At 40.2% G+C, this 19244-nt stretch overlaps 1 protein-coding gene and 2 non-coding genes across 3 annotated transcripts; 1 reads left to right on the forward strand and 2 right to left on the reverse strand.

Moving 5' to 3' along the window:
- Window positions 1-4540: 4540 nt before the first annotated feature.
- Window positions 4541-4623, reverse strand: trnal-cag. Its single transcript has one exon. It is a non-coding gene; the product is annotated as a tRNA-Leu (tRNA).
- Window positions 4624-4985: 362 nt separating this feature from the next.
- trnat-ugu lies at window positions 4986-5058 on the reverse strand. The gene has a single exon. It is a non-coding gene; the product is annotated as a tRNA-Thr (tRNA).
- A 150-nt stretch (window positions 5059-5208) lies between these two features.
- Window positions 5209-18342, forward strand: LOC119418059 (cholesterol 24-hydroxylase-like). The gene is made up of 15 exons (XM_037685306.1): window positions 5209-5357; window positions 5424-5501; window positions 5642-5723; window positions 8241-8314; window positions 10926-11012; window positions 12071-12209; window positions 12315-12425; window positions 12525-12687; window positions 15125-15190; window positions 17154-17226; window positions 17310-17394; window positions 17571-17681; window positions 17866-17954; window positions 18046-18112; window positions 18202-18342. Exons 1-15 carry the CDS (start codon window positions 5209-5211, stop codon window positions 18340-18342), a joined length of 1515 nt encoding a protein of 504 aa, XP_037541234.1.
- The last annotated feature ends 902 nt before the right edge of the window (window positions 18343-19244 follow it).

Raw genomic sequence — 19244 nt, forward strand, 5'->3', positions numbered from 1 at the left:
CATTGGCCCATTTCTAAGGAATGGACTTCCCAATCTGGACTTGACTGGTATTGTTAATAAATGTTCCCTAACACAGGATGGTTTTATTTTTTATTTTACTGGAAAATTTCCATCACTGAGGATCTCTTGCAACACTGTGAAGCAGCATTTTGCATCTCTTTAAAACAGCTGAAGATGCGTAAAATATGTTAATCAGCCACATTTCTAGAATCGCACTGTTCAAGGTGGCTGCATGTTGGAGTAGCTCTGTTACTTTCATCCTGAGTTGTTGCTTTTGAAAACTTGAATTCTTCTTTTTCTGGATGCAAATCCATTTTTTTTCCAGATGATTATTTCCTCTGGTATCGGATGCTGTGCAGCGGAAGGATTTTTATAGAAACCTCTTTACTTTTTCTTAAGATTTGTAACTTGAAATGAAGATGTAAATATCTGGGGAAAAAAATAAAAATAATTAAAACAAAGAAACCTCTTTACTTTTGGACATTTGTTGTGAAGTGTAACCATGACAACAAGGTGTTTTTTAACTACCAGGAGCAGTTGATTAACATCTCAAAAGCTCAAATTATATCTCAACTACAGCCCCAAATCACAAATGAGTTGAAAAGGAGGCACCGTGGACACATTCCCATCTACCCAGTGGCGGTGCTTGAGTGCCTGACCGCTGAGATCCTCAAGCTGGCGGGGAACACAGCTTGTGACAACGGGAGGACTGGGATTATGCCTTGACACCTGCTGCTGGCTGTTTGCAACGATGAGGAACTCAACAAGTTGCTGCGAGGCGTGACCATTGCTCAGGAATGAGTTCTGCCCAACATTCAGGCTTTTCTGCTGCCCAGGAGAACCAAGAGACCCGCCGGGTCCAAGTGGACAGATCAACATCTGCAACTGGGTTGTTCGGAGCCACTGTGGGATGGACTGCTAGAGATCCTTCCTGTCCACAGCCATCAGCATCTGTAGCAACTCTAATGAAACCAGTATAATGAGTTAGCACAACATTTATTTTCCCTTTGGGATTAATAAAGTATTTTTGAACTGAACTGAACTGAATGACTTCTGCTGTCTCATTGTGACAATGAAGCCTAAATGTCCTCAGTCATGTGGTCTTGGAGATGTTGAAACAAACAGCCCATATCTAAGGAATGTCCTCCCAGAGCTGAACTTTAATGGACCTAGACATGGGCTGTCCATAATGAATGTCATGTCTCAGCTTAGGGTGCAGCATACAAGTACCTGATACGAGACCACCTTAGGCCAAAGCTCGATGATCAGTTTTGTGATCATATCGTCAGACCTGTGGCCCTATGAATTAGACACTCCAGTAAAGACAGGTGGAGATTTTAACTGATCTCTACCTGGTGGTGAATTATATTTGGTGACAAAGGTGGCTGCCGAGCAGGCCTGGACACCCAAATGAGTAGTGAGGAATAACTGGGAACATCTGGTCCAAACTGTCTGTGGGAGCTTCAACTCTCATGTTCAGGAAAGTTTTTCACATGGAGGTTGGGGACATGGAATCTGAATGGGTCTTCCATGAGCTGCCTGAAATGGGTGCCTGTCACTGCAGCAACCAAAGAACCTGCTGGTAGACACCATCAGTGAAAGAGACCATCAAGCTGTAGAAGGAGGCCTTTAGGGCTTGTTTGTCCTGGAGAACCCCTGAAGCAGCTGCCAAGTACAGGGTGGCCGAAAGCACTGTGGATTTTTAGGTCTGGATGCAAAAACTCAGGCACAGCAGGCCAGTTTTAGAGGCCATGTAGGACTTTCGATTGTCCTCAAGGAGGTTTTAGCAAGCAGTGCGGTGATGCAGAAAGAAAAAGTAGTTCCTCCCCAGGCTGCATTTGGTTTGAGTGGAGAACTGCTGAAACAGACTGGGGATATTGTTGAACGATGGAAGGAACGCTTCGAGAATCTCTTTAATCTGTCCATCACAGTGACAGAGTCTGAAGATTTGGGGGAAGATGTCTGTCATGGCATAGGTCACCCAGGTAAAGGCGGCGCCAGGGGTGGACGAGATTTGCTCTAAGATGCCACAGGGCTGTTGTAGTTGACACGGCTCTATTGTCGCATGGAAGACCTGAACAATACTTGTGGAGTGGCCTACTGGTGATGATGCCTTTATTTATGTTTTACGATTGCAGAAAGTGAAGAAAACAAAATCAGACCGAGCTGCTGGTAATATGCAAAACACAAGCACCTTTTAAATAAGAAGACACAGTAATGCAGTCTATGTGTAGTTGTTTATTATGGTCGTTTTGAACCATTCAACCAGTGGCGAAGAGAACTGCAGCAGGTAAGATTGAACTCTGACTTACAGCGACACCTGCTGGTCAGCCTGTGTAAGTACAGACAGAAAACTACCAAGCCGGAACATAACTCCTGACTGAACATGAGCTACTTTAAAAAGAAAGCAATATTTACATGACATATTGGAATAGTTTAAGGTAATTCACTGTCTCTGCATTTCAGCCTTATTGCGTTACATAACAGCCAATCTATGAAAGTTTGTTTTTGTTGGACTTTAATTGCTGTAATCCAAGATGATCCATTAAGGCATTTTATGTTCTACACAAATTCAAATTAGACTTTACAAAAGCACGTTTTTTTTTTGTCTAAAATCACAAGACAAATGTTGTTAGTTTGTACAATTATTTTAAAAGGTCATCAGTTAATCTTAAGACATGTTACATTATTTGTGTTAACCCAATTTAAGAAGACCTTCACAGCTAATTGACCTAATTCAACAGAAACAATGCTACAACTGTGCCAGATTTACAAACACGGAGTTAAAACTGAATGCGGTAGTAGCTGAGAGTCATTCACAACATATATCTCACGAGCTAACACATCACACCTTAGATCGTACATATTGTTATTTTCAAAGTTTGAGCAAACTGCATACAACAGAGGATTTCTAAAACTCTGGGATTAAAAGAAGCGGGCAGTACGCATTCCTTCAAAGATTATTAGGCCTTAATATGGAACAGACTTTTCTGCTGTGGAGGTTGATGCAGCCGGAAACCAGAGGTAGAAAGAATTTTATGACTAAAGCAAGTGATGCGTCTATGCTGTGACAGCCTTTCAGCGCTTTTCAGCTTTTCAAATTGTGCTTAATGATCAGACAAAACATCAAGAGCAGAATAAAGAGTGCTTCATTCACAATGTCCATCTGCATCACTTGGTCTTTAACCCCCATGTAGATATTTATCTGCAAAACTTGGTGAAGATCCGTGATGACGCAAACGATCTCCAGTTTGTCTTTATTTTCCCAGCCTTCTCCAAGATTAGTGTAATTGCATAAAGCACAGGAGGCTTTCCTGCTTCACCAGCTGAGGGAGAACAGGAGGGATCTGATGCGGACAAATCGGTGTTTCTTGTTGAATGCGTTGATAAGTTGATCCTATTTTAAGTTTTGGTGGAATTCCCTCCAAGCTTAAACTGATGAGTGAGGAAATGAACTTGTTGGAAGTTAAAAAGTTGTAAAAACTTAAATTTTCCTCCGTGTTGTACGTATCATCAGTATAAGCTTGGCCTACTTCCTCCTCTCTGTCGACCTAATTGCTCTGTTTTTAGAGAAACCAAAGCATTTGAACGTTGAACTGGTTTCCTTATAATAGTGTCTGGTGGTGTAGGTTTTTTTTTTCTTCACAGAACTGATATGTCAAAACTGATGCTGTTTCTGGAACATTAATTCTATAATATTGTAGATGTGTATTTTTTTAAATTAGTTTCATTAGTTCTGCTTTTACCAAAAGTTCATGCTCAATAATCCAGGTATAATCCAACAATGTTCAGTCAGGTCATCTGGGGGGGTTTGTGGCTGAAGAAGTCCTTTGGATGAAGGATGAAACATCTCAGCAAAATAAAAAATAAAATAAAAAAGAAAGTTCTGCTTTGAGTTGATATTTATATCCACATAATTTCATTCCTTGAACTGGACATTTAATATGAGTTAAAATTCAAGTCAACTTTTTAACACAACATTTTTTAAACACAAGTGAAGCTCAAAGCGCTGAACAAAGCAGAACAACATAAAACACAAACGTGTTGAAATAAACCAAGTTAAACCAATAAAGACCATTCTTATAGTGAACATCCATGAACGCAAAGGTTATCATATCTAAACATTTAGGCAATTTTAAGTACTTTAAAGTACATTGATACTAATTGTAAACTTTGTGAAAAAGTAAATCTAGTAAAAATAGACTTAAGACATAAAACTTATTCTAAAAAACAACACTGTCAAAGTGGGCTCTCTAGTGGAGACACCATGAACAGTCCACAATTTACAAAATGTGTTACACTTGACAGACATGTTGCTCTTTTCTAAATATTCCAAACCTTATTCTTATATTTTGTACATCTTGTTAAATCTTCCTTGGTCTTATTCAAACATTTGAGAAACTGAGACGTTCTAGTTTTAATTTCCTAAATGTAATTTCAAGGCAACATTAATAACATTATACCAGTGTAATATGATATGCTTAAAAATAAAACGTACTCCATCGAAATTCAGAATATCATGGTAGGGAAAAAAAATATTTGTCAGAAGTGGGATTCGAACCCACGCCTCCAGAGGAGACTGCGACCTGAACGCAGCGCCTTAGACCGCTCGGCCATCCTGACATGGATAAATGGCAATCACATTTCTATTTATGAATATGCACTCCAAGAGTTCTGGTATTGGTAGGTATAATTATGATTTGGTAAAAGCGTCACAAAATGGTCAATATGAACTTTGTAATGTCCCTTAACTTTTCCCTGTATCAAAGAAAACGGTTCTAAAATTAAGCTAACATACGTAAATGACATTGCCACTTCACTTCCGGTTAAATTAGACTGTACGGTCTCGTGCTGATTTTCTTACTTAGCATCGTCAGTCACAATATGGAATATTATAGGCCTAGATTTCTACCAGAATTTTACAAAACCTAAAGGTAAACTACTTTTCGCCGTCAGAAATGGGAATATGAATGTAAAATGTAACTAGGCCCCAGCGAGGATCGAACTCGCGACCCCTGGTTTACAAGACCAGTGCTCTAACCACTGAGCTATGGAGCCAATTGCAGCAAAACTCGTCACAATAAGAGCTTTTTAATAGTCAAATACAGACATGTTTTGTTTAGTTCAAGAGGCTCAGAAACTAGTGGGCGTTGCCTCATATCCAAGATCCTAACAAAGCCGAGCATCTTCACAAGACGATCCATTGTAATGGCAGTTTTCCACGCGCTTCTATATTTGGTCGCCAAAGCGCTCATGCTGCTGGCATGTGTCCTTTTCATAGCACTTCTGGGTTACTGTTTGTACATCAAGTACATTCATCTGAAATATGAACACATACCCGGGCCACCAAGAAGCAGGTAAGCCCGCTGGGTCGGCTCTCGGATGCACGCGCAAACTTTAACCCGGTGTTTTCCCCCTCGCAGTTTCTTCATGGGGCATTCACGGACACTTTTGACGATCATGAATTCCGATGGAGTTGTACATGAACAATTTCGTGAATGGTAAGCGCCTTTCTGTGTAAATGATCATTGCTGTAATTGTTTGTACACATTTGTTTACACTACTTGCAGCTGGTTTATTCGTTACACCTTAAAAGTGTTGTAATTCTTTATAACTATCACATAATGAACGTGATTTACAGGGCTGAGACTTACGGGCCTGTCTACAGGCTGAACATTCTGCATCATGTTTTGCTGATTGTGACATGTCCACAAGCAACAAAGGTAATCAGTCTCTGTGAGACAGACAATAAAAAAAAGTGCACACACAGACAATATTTGCTCCCTTCCTAACTTTGCAAGAACTACTGTAAGAAATAAATGTTCAGTCATTAAAAACACATTTACAGTTAACTATATAAACTCAGAAAATGAATTTACAGCCCTGAAAGGAATCAAGTTTACAGTCGTTTACATTTTTATAACTAAAGTTTCAAAAATGTACAAGTTGTTGGAAGTCCTAAAACAATCACACACACACAAAAAACAAACAAACAAAAAAACTGTTCAGGCACAACACTGCACCGGATTTGCAAGCGTGTGGATGACAAATGTCACATTTACTGAATCAAGAAAAACATTGTATTTATTTATTTATTTATTTTACTGTTATTTTATTTACTGTACCAGTAACTTGCTTTTAAAAATGTGCATTGTGCATCAACTATAGCCCCAAATCCCAAATGAGTTGAAAAGGAGGTGCCATGTATGAATTCCCGTCAACCTGGCAGAGATGCTCGAGTTCCTGACCACAGAGATCCTGGAGCTGGTGAGAAACTCAGCTTGTGACAATGGGAGGACTGGGATCATCCCCCGGCACCTTCAGCTGCTTGTCCATGGCGACGAGGAGCTCGGCAGACTGCTGGGAGCAACAACCATTGCTCAGGGAGAAATTCTGCCTGGCATTTGGTCAGTCCTGCTGCCCAGGAGGACCAAGAGGCCCGCTGGATCTGACGGCAAGCTGGGTCCAGGTGGATGGATCTGTATCTGTGACCAGATTCTTCGGCATCACTGCAGGAGATCCTTCCTGGCCACAGCTATCAGCATCCAACAACTCTTGAGGGGGTCCCTGAAACTTTTTCTCCCCTGTAAGGGGTCCCTGAACCCAAAAAGTTTGAGAACCCCTGGTTGAGAGGGTGGAATACAGTTTATTCCATTCCAAAAACTAATCAGAGTTTGGAAAAATGTAAAAAAAAAACAAAAAAAACTGGCGGCAGACCCCATGTGCAGCTGATTACATTATAAACAGGAAGTAGCTACCACATGTTCATCTGTACCAAGGTAACTGCAAGTAAATCCTCCATTTTCTGTTATAATTACATTGCATGCTTAGTGGTTAAATTATAGGTTAATGCTTAAAAGCTATTTGTGCTTTGTTTCTTGTTTTATTTGTAGACATATGTTTTAACATCTGGTTGCATAAGTTTAGTCTTTGTTTAAACTAAATAGATTTTGCACAAAGTGTTTAATAGATTGTGTAATGTAAAATTTACACTCGTACATATTGAATTTCACTGTGAGTTCTTGCCCTGTGTTGCTCTGTGGTTTGAAAACATCCACTTCTGTAACTATTTTAAGCTATTAGTAGCTTAGATTTGTTTTTGTTTGTTTTTTGCCTGTCTTCTTTGCCTTAATGTTGGCTGATGAAACATAAATGCCTCACTAAAATGCCTCAGGTAACGCCATGAGCTTCACTACCTCCACCATTACAGCCATGTTGTTTGTTTTTTTGTCCGAGTTTAGCTCATCCTGGGTTACATTTCCTCGTGGGCGAAGTGATCTTATATGCATCTTACATCTTCCGTAAAATATTTGATAATGTTCTTATAGAAACCATTACTGAATGTTGTTCGTACTGTGTTAATGCTAAATGTTTGTCTCTTGACCCTACAACTGGGTAACGTTACAGTAGATCTAGCCCGCCACTGGAGTTTTAATTTGGTATTCTAAGCTACTAATAAAATTAATGGATGATTATAATATTGCTTTATGTTAGGCCATTGGTAAGAAGAAGTCACTATTATTATTATCATTTCTATTGGCTAGGGATTTTTTTCCCCCTAAAAGTTAAACTTAGGCTACACTATGTTTCTTAGACTGACTAGGATGTGTGAGAGAAGCGGCATGTACTCTATTCACACAAGGAGAGCTGTTGGTCAGGCTACTTCTTGTTGTGTCATTAACTGTAAAATAGTTATTGAATCAAGTGTTACTTATGTAGGTCAAACTAGATGTTAAACAACCCATTAAAATACACCAGAATTCAGAAAATGGCATCTACTTTATTAAAAATTTTCTGGGGGAGGACCCCCAGAACACCCACACCAGAATATCTCCCCACATTACAAATGCTTCTGATGCCAATGGCCATCACACTGTTCAAGCCAACCATTGTCAGAACTGGGGTCTAAGCACCCCTAAAGGGCATATTCTAAATGTGCCCCTAATGTAAGATTATAATTACATGGTTTTAATAATAAGTATTGATCTAAAGTGGGCCCCTCTGATGAATGAAACTCCAGGGCTGAAAATGAGTCCCACTCTGGCCCTGTGTTAAACCCAGGACCTATATGTTGTGAGGCAACAGTGCTAACCAACCATGCCACAAAACAGCCCAGCCAAAAATAATGGTTAAAAACAAAATTAGTTCATTCAAAGAACTAGCTACAACAGGTTTGTAACTTTTCCACTGAAAGACACTTCAAAATGTTAAAACAATATCTTTACTGCTTCTGCTTTCAGGAAATCCTGATGTCCTCCAAGTACCCTAAGGATAAATTTTTTTACAAGAAACTCTATGACGTTTTTGGTCAAAGGTAGGCTGTCAGTAGTACTACATTATACAGTACAACCTAGTGAAATCAAGGTCAAGGTTTCTTTATTGTCATTTACATTTCATGTGGTACATGTGATGGAACGAAATTGTGTACACAAGGTCCCAGTTACATCAAACAAAAATATAAATTGTAAAAGAAAAACAATTATAAGATCTAAGATATGAACTAAGTAATATTCTAAACTTAGAATAAACACTTAATAGTGCAAAAACAATACGCCGAACAACAGCTGCACAAACTTGAGTCTTTGTGAGCAGATGAGTACAAATGAACATAGCAGGATGAAATAAATCAGCAGCAAGGATAATCAGCAGCACATATCAACAATCAAGTGGCTTTACGTTGATTTTTTTGTTTCCACAGTGATTATCCTGATTAGGGATTCATGAGTCTTAACAGCTTTAATTCAATTCAATTCAAAAATACTTTATTAATCCCAAAGGGAAATTATTTTGTTGTTGTAACTCGTTATCCTCATTTCATTGAGAGATGTTATAGATACTGATGCTGTAGACAGGAAGGATCTCTTGTAAAGGTCCATCCCACAGTGGATCCTAAGAAACTGGTTGCAGATGCCGTCCGATCCGTCCACCCAGACTCGGCTGGCCTCTCAGTTCCCCTGGACTGTAGGACTGCCTGAATGCCAGGCAGAACTCCTCCCAGAGCGATGGCCACTCCTCCCAGCAGTCTGCCGAGCTCCTCGTAGCTGCGGACAGACAACTGTAGGTGCTGAGGGACGATCCTGTCCTTCCGCTGTCGTGAGCCGTGTTTCCTGCTAGTTCCAGGATCTCAGTGGTCAGGCACTCGAGCACAGCTGGCAGGTAGATGAGAATGCGTCCACATAACATCCTTTTCAACTCATTTGAGAGTTAGGGCCATAGTTGAGGTATTATTTGAGCTTTTGAGATGTTAATCAGCTGCTGTTGTTGTAGAAAACATCCTTGTTGCCATGGTTACGCATCATAACAAATGTCCAAAACTTAAAAAGTTTCAGTAAAAATCCTTCCAGCTGCACAGCATCTGATACCAGAGGAAACAATCATCCAAAAAATGTGATTTACATCCAGAAAACCAGGAATTAAAGTTTCCAAAAGCAAAATCTCAGAATGAAAGTAACAGAGCTGCTCCAACATGCAGCCACCTGGAGCGGCGCAATTCTAGAACATTTTAGGGTAGAAGCTGTTCCTCAGTCTAGTGGTTCTACACTTAATGCTCCTCAACCTCCTGCCTGAGGGGAGCGGGGCAAAAAGTGTGTGTGCTGGGTGAGTGGGGTCCTTCATGATGCAGGTGGCCCTCTTCCTGCATCTGGAGGTGTAGATGTCTGTGATGGTGGGGAGGCTGACACCGACAGTCTTCTGTGCAGCCTTCACCACTCTCTGCAAAGCTTTTCTTTCTGCAGCTGTGCAGCCTCCATGTCACACGTTGATGCTGGAGCACAGGATGCTCTCCACTGCACACCTGTAGAAGGAGGTGAGGACTGAGCTTCCCAGACCAGCTCGTCTCAGCCGTCTGAGGAAGTAGAATCTCTGATGAGCTTTCTTGATCAGGCTGGTGGTGTTGTTGCCCCAGATGAGGTTGTCATTCAGGTGCACACCCAAGTACTTGTAGCTGGAGACCACTTCCACTGCAGATCCTCTTATGTTCAGGGTGCCGGGGTGTGGGTGGGTGTGGATGTATGGGGTGTAGGTCTGTTTGTTCCATCTCAAGTCCACAATCATCTCCTTTGTCTTCTTCACATTGATGTGAAGGTTATTCTCTTTGCACCAGCTCTCCAGGTGTTCCACCTCCTGCCTGTAGCTGGACTCATCATTGTTTGTGATGCATCCCACCACCGCTGTATCATCTGCAAACTTTACAATATGACAGCCTGGATGGGTAGCTGCACAGTCATATGTGAGCAGAGTGAACTGGAGATGGCCCAGCACACAGTCCTGGGGGGAGCCAGTGCTGAGGGTTATTGTGGAGGAGAAGAAATTGTGGATCCTCACTGACTGTGGTCTGTTTGTTAAAAAGTCTAGGACACAGTTGCAAATGGATGGGCTTAGTCCTAGTGTGGATAGTTTATCCATCAGGGTTTGGGGGATCATGGTGTTGAAGGTAGACGTGAAGTCCACAAAGAGCAAATGGACATAGGAGTCCTTCTGCTCCAGGTGGGTGAGAGCAGTGTGGACCATAAAGGAGATGGTGTCCTCTGTTGATTGATTCTTGTGGTATGCAACTGGTGAGGGTCCTCGTTGATGTTGATGGTTGTTTTGATGTGAGTCATGACCAGTCTTTTGAAGCATTTAGCGACTATCGGGGTGAGGGCCACTGGCCGATAGTCATTCAGACCAGTCAGTGTAGAGCTCTTTGGGACTGGGATGATGATGGTGGTGGCCTTCAGGCAGATGGGAACAGTTGCCAGGGTGAGGGAGGAGTTAAAGATGTTGGCCAGCTCATGATCATCATATTAAAAAACTTTTTTGTAATATATCATACTCTATTGCATTGTTAGTTGGAAATTTTATTATTATTAAAAAATCTTACTTTTACTGTGCTATGATATTCACTTTTTATATTTTATTTGTTTGTTAATGTATCACTTTCATAGATTTATAGGCAATGGCCTGGTAACAGCACAGACTCATGAGGTGTGGTACAAACAACGCCGAATCATGAATCCTGCCTTCAGCAGCTTGTGAGTACCATGGTTCAGTTTCTTGGCATGATTATATCGTTGTTGTTGTTGTTGTTCATCCTGCTCAGTTTGTAAAATATGTTTCACCCAGTTTTCTTAGGAGTATTAAAAAGGTTTGTAGGCTCAATCATCCAGGTATCCTGATGCATGCTCAATAATCCAGGTAGAAAAATCTAAAAAAGTTAAATCTGGTCCTCTGGACATTCACGAAAAACAAAACAAAACAAAACAAAAATTTTTTTAGAAAGGTTTCGTCTTTCATCCGAAAACTTCCTCAGTCGGAGGTGCTGTATTCAGCACAGTCTTATAAATAGCACCTTCTTGCAGTGGATCAACCAGTTTGCTGCTGAACATCTTCATCCCTGAAAGAGTTCACTTCCTGGACAGAGAGGAACGATGGTTTGAGAGAGGAGTAAAGGAGGCCAACTTTGTGAAATGAAACCGTCCATCATTAAACAGGGGTGGATGCCTCCGGGTTCAACTGTCCCCCTCTTACAATGCTGTGATTGCTAGTATCACTCAGCCCCCTGTGAATAGTAAACAGCCATCAGTGTGCTAATGATCCATTGTTAGGCTGATGGTCCTTCTTGACCATGTGAGCAGCTGGTTTTGGTTGTCAGCAGCAAAACTGGTTGATCCACTCGGAGAAGGTGCTATTTATAAGACTGTGCTGAATACAGCACCTCCGACTGAGGAAGTCTTTCGGATGAAAGACGAAGCATTTCTACATTTTTTTTTTTGAATGTCCAGAGGACCAGATTGAACTTTTTTAAAAATCATCCAGGTAGATAACAACAATAAAGGTTAAATCGTGTCATCTGGACCAGTTTCTTTAAGGGAGAAACATTTCGTCTTCCATCCGAAAGACTCCATCAGTCTGTGGCCTGCCAACCAGACCTGTCCCATAAGTAGCCTTCATTGCTGTGTTTCAAGCCAACCTCCTGTTGGAATCTCAGAGGCAGGCTTTTAGGAGTATTGTCCAGTTCCATCATGGGTGTCTGACTTTGTTGCTATCATGTAGGTGTGTTTTTCTTGTTTGAACCGATCATTCCTTCCAGATATTTGAGAGGTCTAATGGGGACCTTCAATGAGACGGCAGAGAAACTGATGGACAAGCTTGTAGAAGTTGCTGATAACAATACAGAGGCCAACATGCTGCACCTTGTCAACTGTGTCACCCTTGATGTGATTGCTAAGGTAATATCTGTTCATTGTCTAAAATATAAGTTTATCACAAATGTTTCAATCAAGTTTCAAATTTGTAAGAATCTGAAAATGTTTCATTTACTTGATAACTTTCAGGCTGCTTTTGGTGTTGATTTAGAAGTTCTGACAAAAAGTTCACCTTTCCCTAAAGCCATTGATACTTGTCTGAAAGGGATGATATGCATTATTAGAGATGCAACGTTTGAGGTAACATTTTGTTTTTGAGTTGGTTCTTTTTTTTTGTTCATGTAAGATAATTAACTGTTTTTAACAGTAGTTGTACTTTATTCGGTCTACTTTTTCCAGTTCAATCTAAAAAACAGACCATTTATTAAGGGAGTGAGGGAAGCCTGTCACCTGCTGCGCCAAACTGGAGCTGAGTGGATCCACAAGAGAAAGACTGCCATGCAGAATGGAGAAGATGTCCCGAAGGACATCCTCACGCAGATCATCAAAACTGCTGCTGCAGGTTTCTGTTCCTTAAGAGAACATTTAAATAGCAAGAATGAGAGATGAGATTCTATATAGCTGAGTAATTAAAAAATGGCAAACAGTAGATATTCAGAATTACAATTCATAACTGGGCTTTGTAGGATATGGTTTAAGCAGAGACCTCCAGAACATTTTGGTATTAGCTATCTCTTAGCTTGTCAGAGGGGACTTTGAAATGTTTCATAACCAAAAGAAAGATATGATCTTTTCATTTAGTGGTTGGTCTACACCAGTTGAGTTCTTTGAAAGACTTCCAGAAAGTTTTTTATGCACAAAATACTTCATCTGCCTTTTCTTTTTACAAAGGACCAGTTACTCTACTTTGACTTGTGTTGGATAAAAATATCCTCTATTCATCTTACTTACTCAAAGAAGCCACACTCGAAGACATGAGACTGTTTTCAGCCAGTTTTACTTGCAGGGGCAGACTTTCACTATATTCATGTACCACATGTGATGCGAATGACAATAAAGAACATTGAACCTTCACAACAGGTTACACAGATGTACAGAAGTTCTGCATGCATGGAGCCCAGTCACGAGAATCTGCCACGGGCAGCGTGCAAGAATTGTTTTTTATACACTTATCAGATCTTGGCTCAGAGGTAGTCACTGATGACCTTAGCCGCACAGCTGCACAAGCAGGATCAAATGTCTTTCTGCACTTTTCCTGTGTTTCTCTCTTCCTTGTGTTTCTGCTCCTATGCACACCTGACCCAAATCTAATCACCGCAGGTGTTTCCCACTTCATCTCTTTAAGCATCTTGTATTTATAATCTGTCTCGTCACTCCCTTGGTATCTGGGCATTAACTATCCATCCACGTTTCAATGATCTGTGTCTGCTCCACCTGTCACGTAGGGTTTTGCTGCCTCGTCAGCACTTTTGTGTTTAAAACAAAATAATTATTATTTTACTCCTGAGTCCTTCTGCTCTCTGCTTGCACTTGGGTTCAACCATTAACAACCAGAACATGTCAGAGAGAAAAGAACTCGCTAGTAACTCAAACACATGGTTCATGGGCAGTTAACATTCTCGGCCATTGTAGTTCAAAACATCCATAAACATTGATCAAAAATCCCATGACAACTTTTCCCCCAAATAGACATCTCCATTTATCCCTAAGGGAGAGTTCCTATTTAAGTTAATTTCAGCTGTATATACAGTTTTATTTTAAGAGTTTAAATATAGATTGGTAAAACAATAGCTAACTAGTATCACTGCAGACACTTGCTACAGTTTGTATTAATCTACAACACCCTAATCCTACTAGGCAACAATTCCTTAAGATTTCTAAACTTTTCTATTAGAGATAGGACCTCACTCCCAACTCAGAGAAAACCCATTTTCAGCTGAGGTCTCAGATTTGAAGGTACTATCTTCATCCTGGCTGCTTCAAACTGCTCCAATACTTGCTGTAGGACCCACTTTTTTTAATCGCAATTAAGGTAAAACATGATGATAAAATCTAAAACCTCACAAATTCAACACATACTGAGCATTGACTGCTTCTACAATTTTTTAAAATAAAAGTTATTAATAGAGTAACCCTGGCAGGGTCTATTAATTAACACAAAATAGTCCGACGCATGGGAACTCGACTTTCACTTGTACTGTGCAAAGAGGAAATGGCACATTTTAGAGGACAAAAATCTATTAACTCAGAAATAATCATCATAGGATACTGACTATGTTACTATAGTTACATTATATATATATATATTCATGATTATCATATTTATACAGCCATGGTGCACATTGGATGCATGAGTTGTCCAGTGTGTTGACCAGGGATACATTACCATAGCATTGTAAGTGGTCCACTGAGGTAGCTTGGTGGTCAGTTAGAGCAGTCGTCCTCCAATGTGAGAGTTTGGGGTTCGAATCCACCAGCAGTCACATGCTGAAGTGTCCCTGGGCAAGACACTGAACCCCTCATAGCCTCTGATGTGTGTCCCATCAGTGTATGAATGTGATAAAGCACTGATTAGTCTCTTTAGAATGATTTGTTCAATTAGCTTTGCAGAGATCTAGTAGAGTGCTGTATGAATGGGTAAATGAGGCACAGATTATAGCGTAAAGCGCTTTGAGTATCTTGAAATAAGATAGAAAACGTTATATAAGTACAGTCCATTTACTACAGATGAAAAATTATCTCAAAGGTCTCAATTGTATAAATGGATGAATGCATGTATGGGATCTGTCCATTTGTTTGACTATTAATAGGCAGCGAGTATGTAGCTGAATGAAACACAAGGCTTTTCACACACTTTACACAATTTTTAGAACATGACTATTAACATATATATTCATTATATTATATACACATATGACATATTTGTGTGGTAGATGTAAACTGATTTTATTGGTACAAGAAACATAAAATTTAGTAATTCATTTTTCTTTATATTACAGAAGAAACTATGACTGAAGAAGACGAGGAGTTAATTTTAGATAATTTTGTAACAATCTTCATTGCTGGTGAGCTTATTGTTTTTTTGTTTTTTTTTATGATGTAAGTAATGCTGCCAAATAAGTATGGGTGTGCTTTCTCTTAAATAATCAAGGGTAACTATACTGCAACCCCTATCTAAAATGTTGTGTAAAAGAATAATAATAATTAAAAAAAACATTATTTTGCTAACCTAATAAACCCATAATTTCGTTACTTTGGAAATTGTAAATAAAATGAGAAACAAAGATTTAGAATGTAATTAATAAAGTGTACTTTTTTAAAGGAAAAAAGTAGGACAGTTTTGAATTTGTTTGCTTCAGCACATCTACAAATGTTGGGGTATAGCCATGTTTACAACTGTGAAGCATCCTCATTTAATCATCTTTTAGCAATAGTCAGTAAACATCTTGGAATTAGAGACAAATATGACTGGAGTCTTTGGAGGTTTGTCCCATTCTTTTCTGATGTAGGATTGTAAATGTTCAACAGTCCTGAGTTTACTTGGCTGAATATTTGTTTCATGATGCACCAAATGTTTTCAATATTCAGAGGTCAGAACAGCACACAGACTGCTTTACTACAAACTCATGTTATTGTAATGTATGAGGTTTAAAAGAGTCTTGTTGAAATAGTTTTGTCCTTCCCTTAAAATTACATCTGAATGGATGCACATCCGTCCGTCCGTCCCTCTGGCCGTCCATCCATCCATCATCTTTACCCACTTCTTCTTTTTTGGGTTGCGGGGTTCACTGGTGCCCATGAGTCACTGTGAGAGAGGCGGGGACACCCTGGACAGGTCGTAAGTCCATCACAGGGACACATGGAGACCAAAAAAAATAAATAAATCTGTTTTTACTTTCTGCATTGATGATGACTTTTCAGATGCCTAAGCACTACACTACACAAATGCACCCCTATAAGATTAAAGAGGCATGTTTTTGAACTGTTTGCCAGTCAGCAGGTGCTCACCCATGAGCCCCTCCCCCTTACCTGACTCCAGGGTGAGGCTCTGGTAACTCATGCCCGGTCAAGAGACATTGAGCTCCTTGTTTTTTCTTGATCATGTAATTGTTATAAGTGAATCACTCTTTGTCTGGCACATCACCAATGACTAATATGCCTTGGGAGACCCTACGGGAGGCAGTTACTCTCAACAGTATAGCTCTAGGATTATTTAATCACACAAACGCCTCCACCACAATAAGATGGTGGATCGTGGAGGACATTCCGTCTCTTTAAAATGTTTATTTTTATACAGTCCTTTTACTCACCTGTTGCTACTTGACCTTATTATTTGCAAAATGTTCTTTCAGTTTCTCCTCCAGGTCCTCCTGTTTCTTATTTGCACCACTTTAACAATTTTTTTTGGTATCCCAGTCCCAACTTTTTAAAACTGTTTTACTGCCATGTAATTAAAGTTGTTGCATCTTATAACAGTTGGGTTTACTATGTTCCATTGTAAAAACATCCATCCATCCATCCATCCATCCATCCATCCATCCATCCATCCATCCATCCATCCATCCATCCATCCATCCATCCATCCATCATCTTCCGCTTGTTCCGAAGTCAGGTCTTGGGGGCAGAAGCTTGAGCAGGAGGTCCAGACATCTCTTTCCACAGCCTCCTCTTCCAGCTCTTCTTGGAGGACCCCAAGGCGTTCCCAGGCCAACTGAGAGACATAGTCTGTCCAGTGTGCTTTGGGTCTTCCCCGGGGTCTCCTCTCCATCGGACATGCCCAAAGCACATCCCTATGGAGGTGCCCAGGAAGCATCCTTACCAGATGCCCTAACCACCTCAACTGGCTGTCATTTGCATTGCAATTGGTTTTTATTTATATTTTGCATAACTTCCAAACTTTTTCAAACTTTTGGTTGTAGGTTAAACGGACAGTTAATTGTAATTTGCTGGTCTTTTTACTCTGCCTTTTTTGGCTTATTGATGTTTTATTTTAAGCAATCATTCTAACTTTGCCCTGCGCCCTTTCAGGTCAGGAAACAACAGCCAGTCAGTTAGCGTTCTGCATCATGGAACTTGGACGACACCCCGAAATTCTGGAGAAGTAAGAGATTACTACTCAGTTCATTTTAGTTTGTTATAATGTTAGTGAAGAATGTTTTCTGATTTAGAATTGGTACTTTTCAGAGCGAGGAAAGAAGTGGATGATGTCATTGGAATGAAACAAGAGATGAGCTATGATGACCTCGGAAAACTGATCTACCTCTCACAGGTATGTACAGGAAGTGTAAAAAAAATTAAAGCGTCGTCAATAAAAATTGCAATCATGTTCATTTATGTTTACTGTTAGAAAAGCAGTCTTTTAGTTCTCTTAGCAGGTCTCCCTCTGAACCTCTTCCATTTCCATTTAACGTTTACCATAGACATAACCTTGTAACCCTCCCGCAGGTATTAAAGGAAACCCTGAGAATGTACCCATCTGCTCCTGGGACATCTCGGGAACTTCAGGAAGACATGGTGATAGATGGTATCCCCATCCCTGGAGGAGTCATCTGTACTGTGAGTGTTTAGTAACAAACATACTTGTGAATTAAAGCATTAAAAAGTCTGCTTCAAAAGAATTACAACATTACCAACAATTTTTTACAGGACAGAACAAAACTGTTTACCTGATTTAAAAATAAAAAAATCGCACAATAATTCAAATGATTCCTAGCGTGACATAAATGATTTTGATTTTCAGTTCGACTCCTATGCAACTGGGAGAATGGAGAAATTCTTCAAGGACCCACTGACATTTGATCCAGACCGATTTCACCCCGACGCCCCCAAGTACGTTGAACAAAATGTTTTCATGATGTCAGGTTTTATTTTGTGGTGAGCAGAAGGTAGAACATAAACTTCTCTTTATTTGTTTTACCAGGCCTTATTACTGCTATTTCCCCTTTTCTCTCGGTCCACGCTCATGCCTGGGAAAGAACTTTTCTCAGGTGGGTGGCACAAAAACATCCATTTCCTGTGTGTAAACCCACAGCATGTATAAAAGCTCAGAGAGTCTTGGGTGGTTTTGTGTTTTCAGATGGAGGCTAAAGTTGTGATGGCAAAGCTGCTTCAGAGGTTTGACTTCAGCCTCGTCCCAGGACAGACCTTTGACATTCGGGACACTGGCACTCTGAAGCCAAGGGATGGAGTGATTTGTTTCATCAAACACCGGAAGTAAAAACAAAGCAGTTTCAAAGCTGTATGACATAAGAAGTAGTCCTCACGTTAAAGATAAATTGTTTAGACTAGTTAATCATTAAGTTGGTATCACTACCACAACAAAAACTACTTAGAAAAAATAATTCTTGGTAATCTTGACCATTGTTATGGCCTGAGGCCATATCTTTGTGTGACAATATAACAAAGTCCATGCTCAATAATCCAGGTATACAATCCAACAATTTTCAGTCAGGTCATCTGGACAGTTTCTTTTTTTATTTTTGTTCTGAAATGTTTCCCCTTCGATCCGGAAGGCTTCATCCGTCAAGGAAACACACAACAAAACTGATTCTTCCCCCAACAGCTTACTCCAAAGTGGAACAAACCAGTTCTGCTTGTGATAAGATGGTCTCAAAAAACATTGTATGTACAGTACGTCCTGATGCATGCTCAATAATCCAGGTAGAAAAATCTAAAAAAGTTAAATCTGGTCAGTTTCTCTGATATCAGAGAAACTGAGACGTTTATTTTCTAAACATAACGTCCCAGTGGCTTTTAAACCCCAAAATACATTACGGCAAAGACTGGTTCATCCCAAAGATCCAGTCCCCCGGCACAAACAGAGCAATGTTGTGTATGCTGTTCAGTGTCAGGAGGGCTGTGATCAGTCTTACATCGGGGAAACAAAACAGCCACTGGCCAAAAGGATGGACCAGCACAGAAGATCAACATCATCAGGCCAGGACTCTGTGGTCTACAGTCATCTCCAGGCCAGCGGTCACTCTTTCAGGGATGAAGATGTTCACATCCTGGACAGAGAGGAACGATGGTTTGAGAGAGGAGTAAAGGAGGCCATCTTTGTGAAAAGAAACCGTCCATCATTAAACAGGGGTGGAGGCCTACGTGTTCAACTGTCCCCCT

This window comes from Nematolebias whitei, chromosome 12 (genome assembly GCF_014905685.2).
Source record: "Nematolebias whitei isolate Nwh7 chromosome 12, NemWhi1, whole genome shotgun sequence".
Taxonomy (NCBI): Eukaryota; Metazoa; Chordata; class Actinopteri; order Cyprinodontiformes; family Rivulidae; genus Nematolebias; species Nematolebias whitei.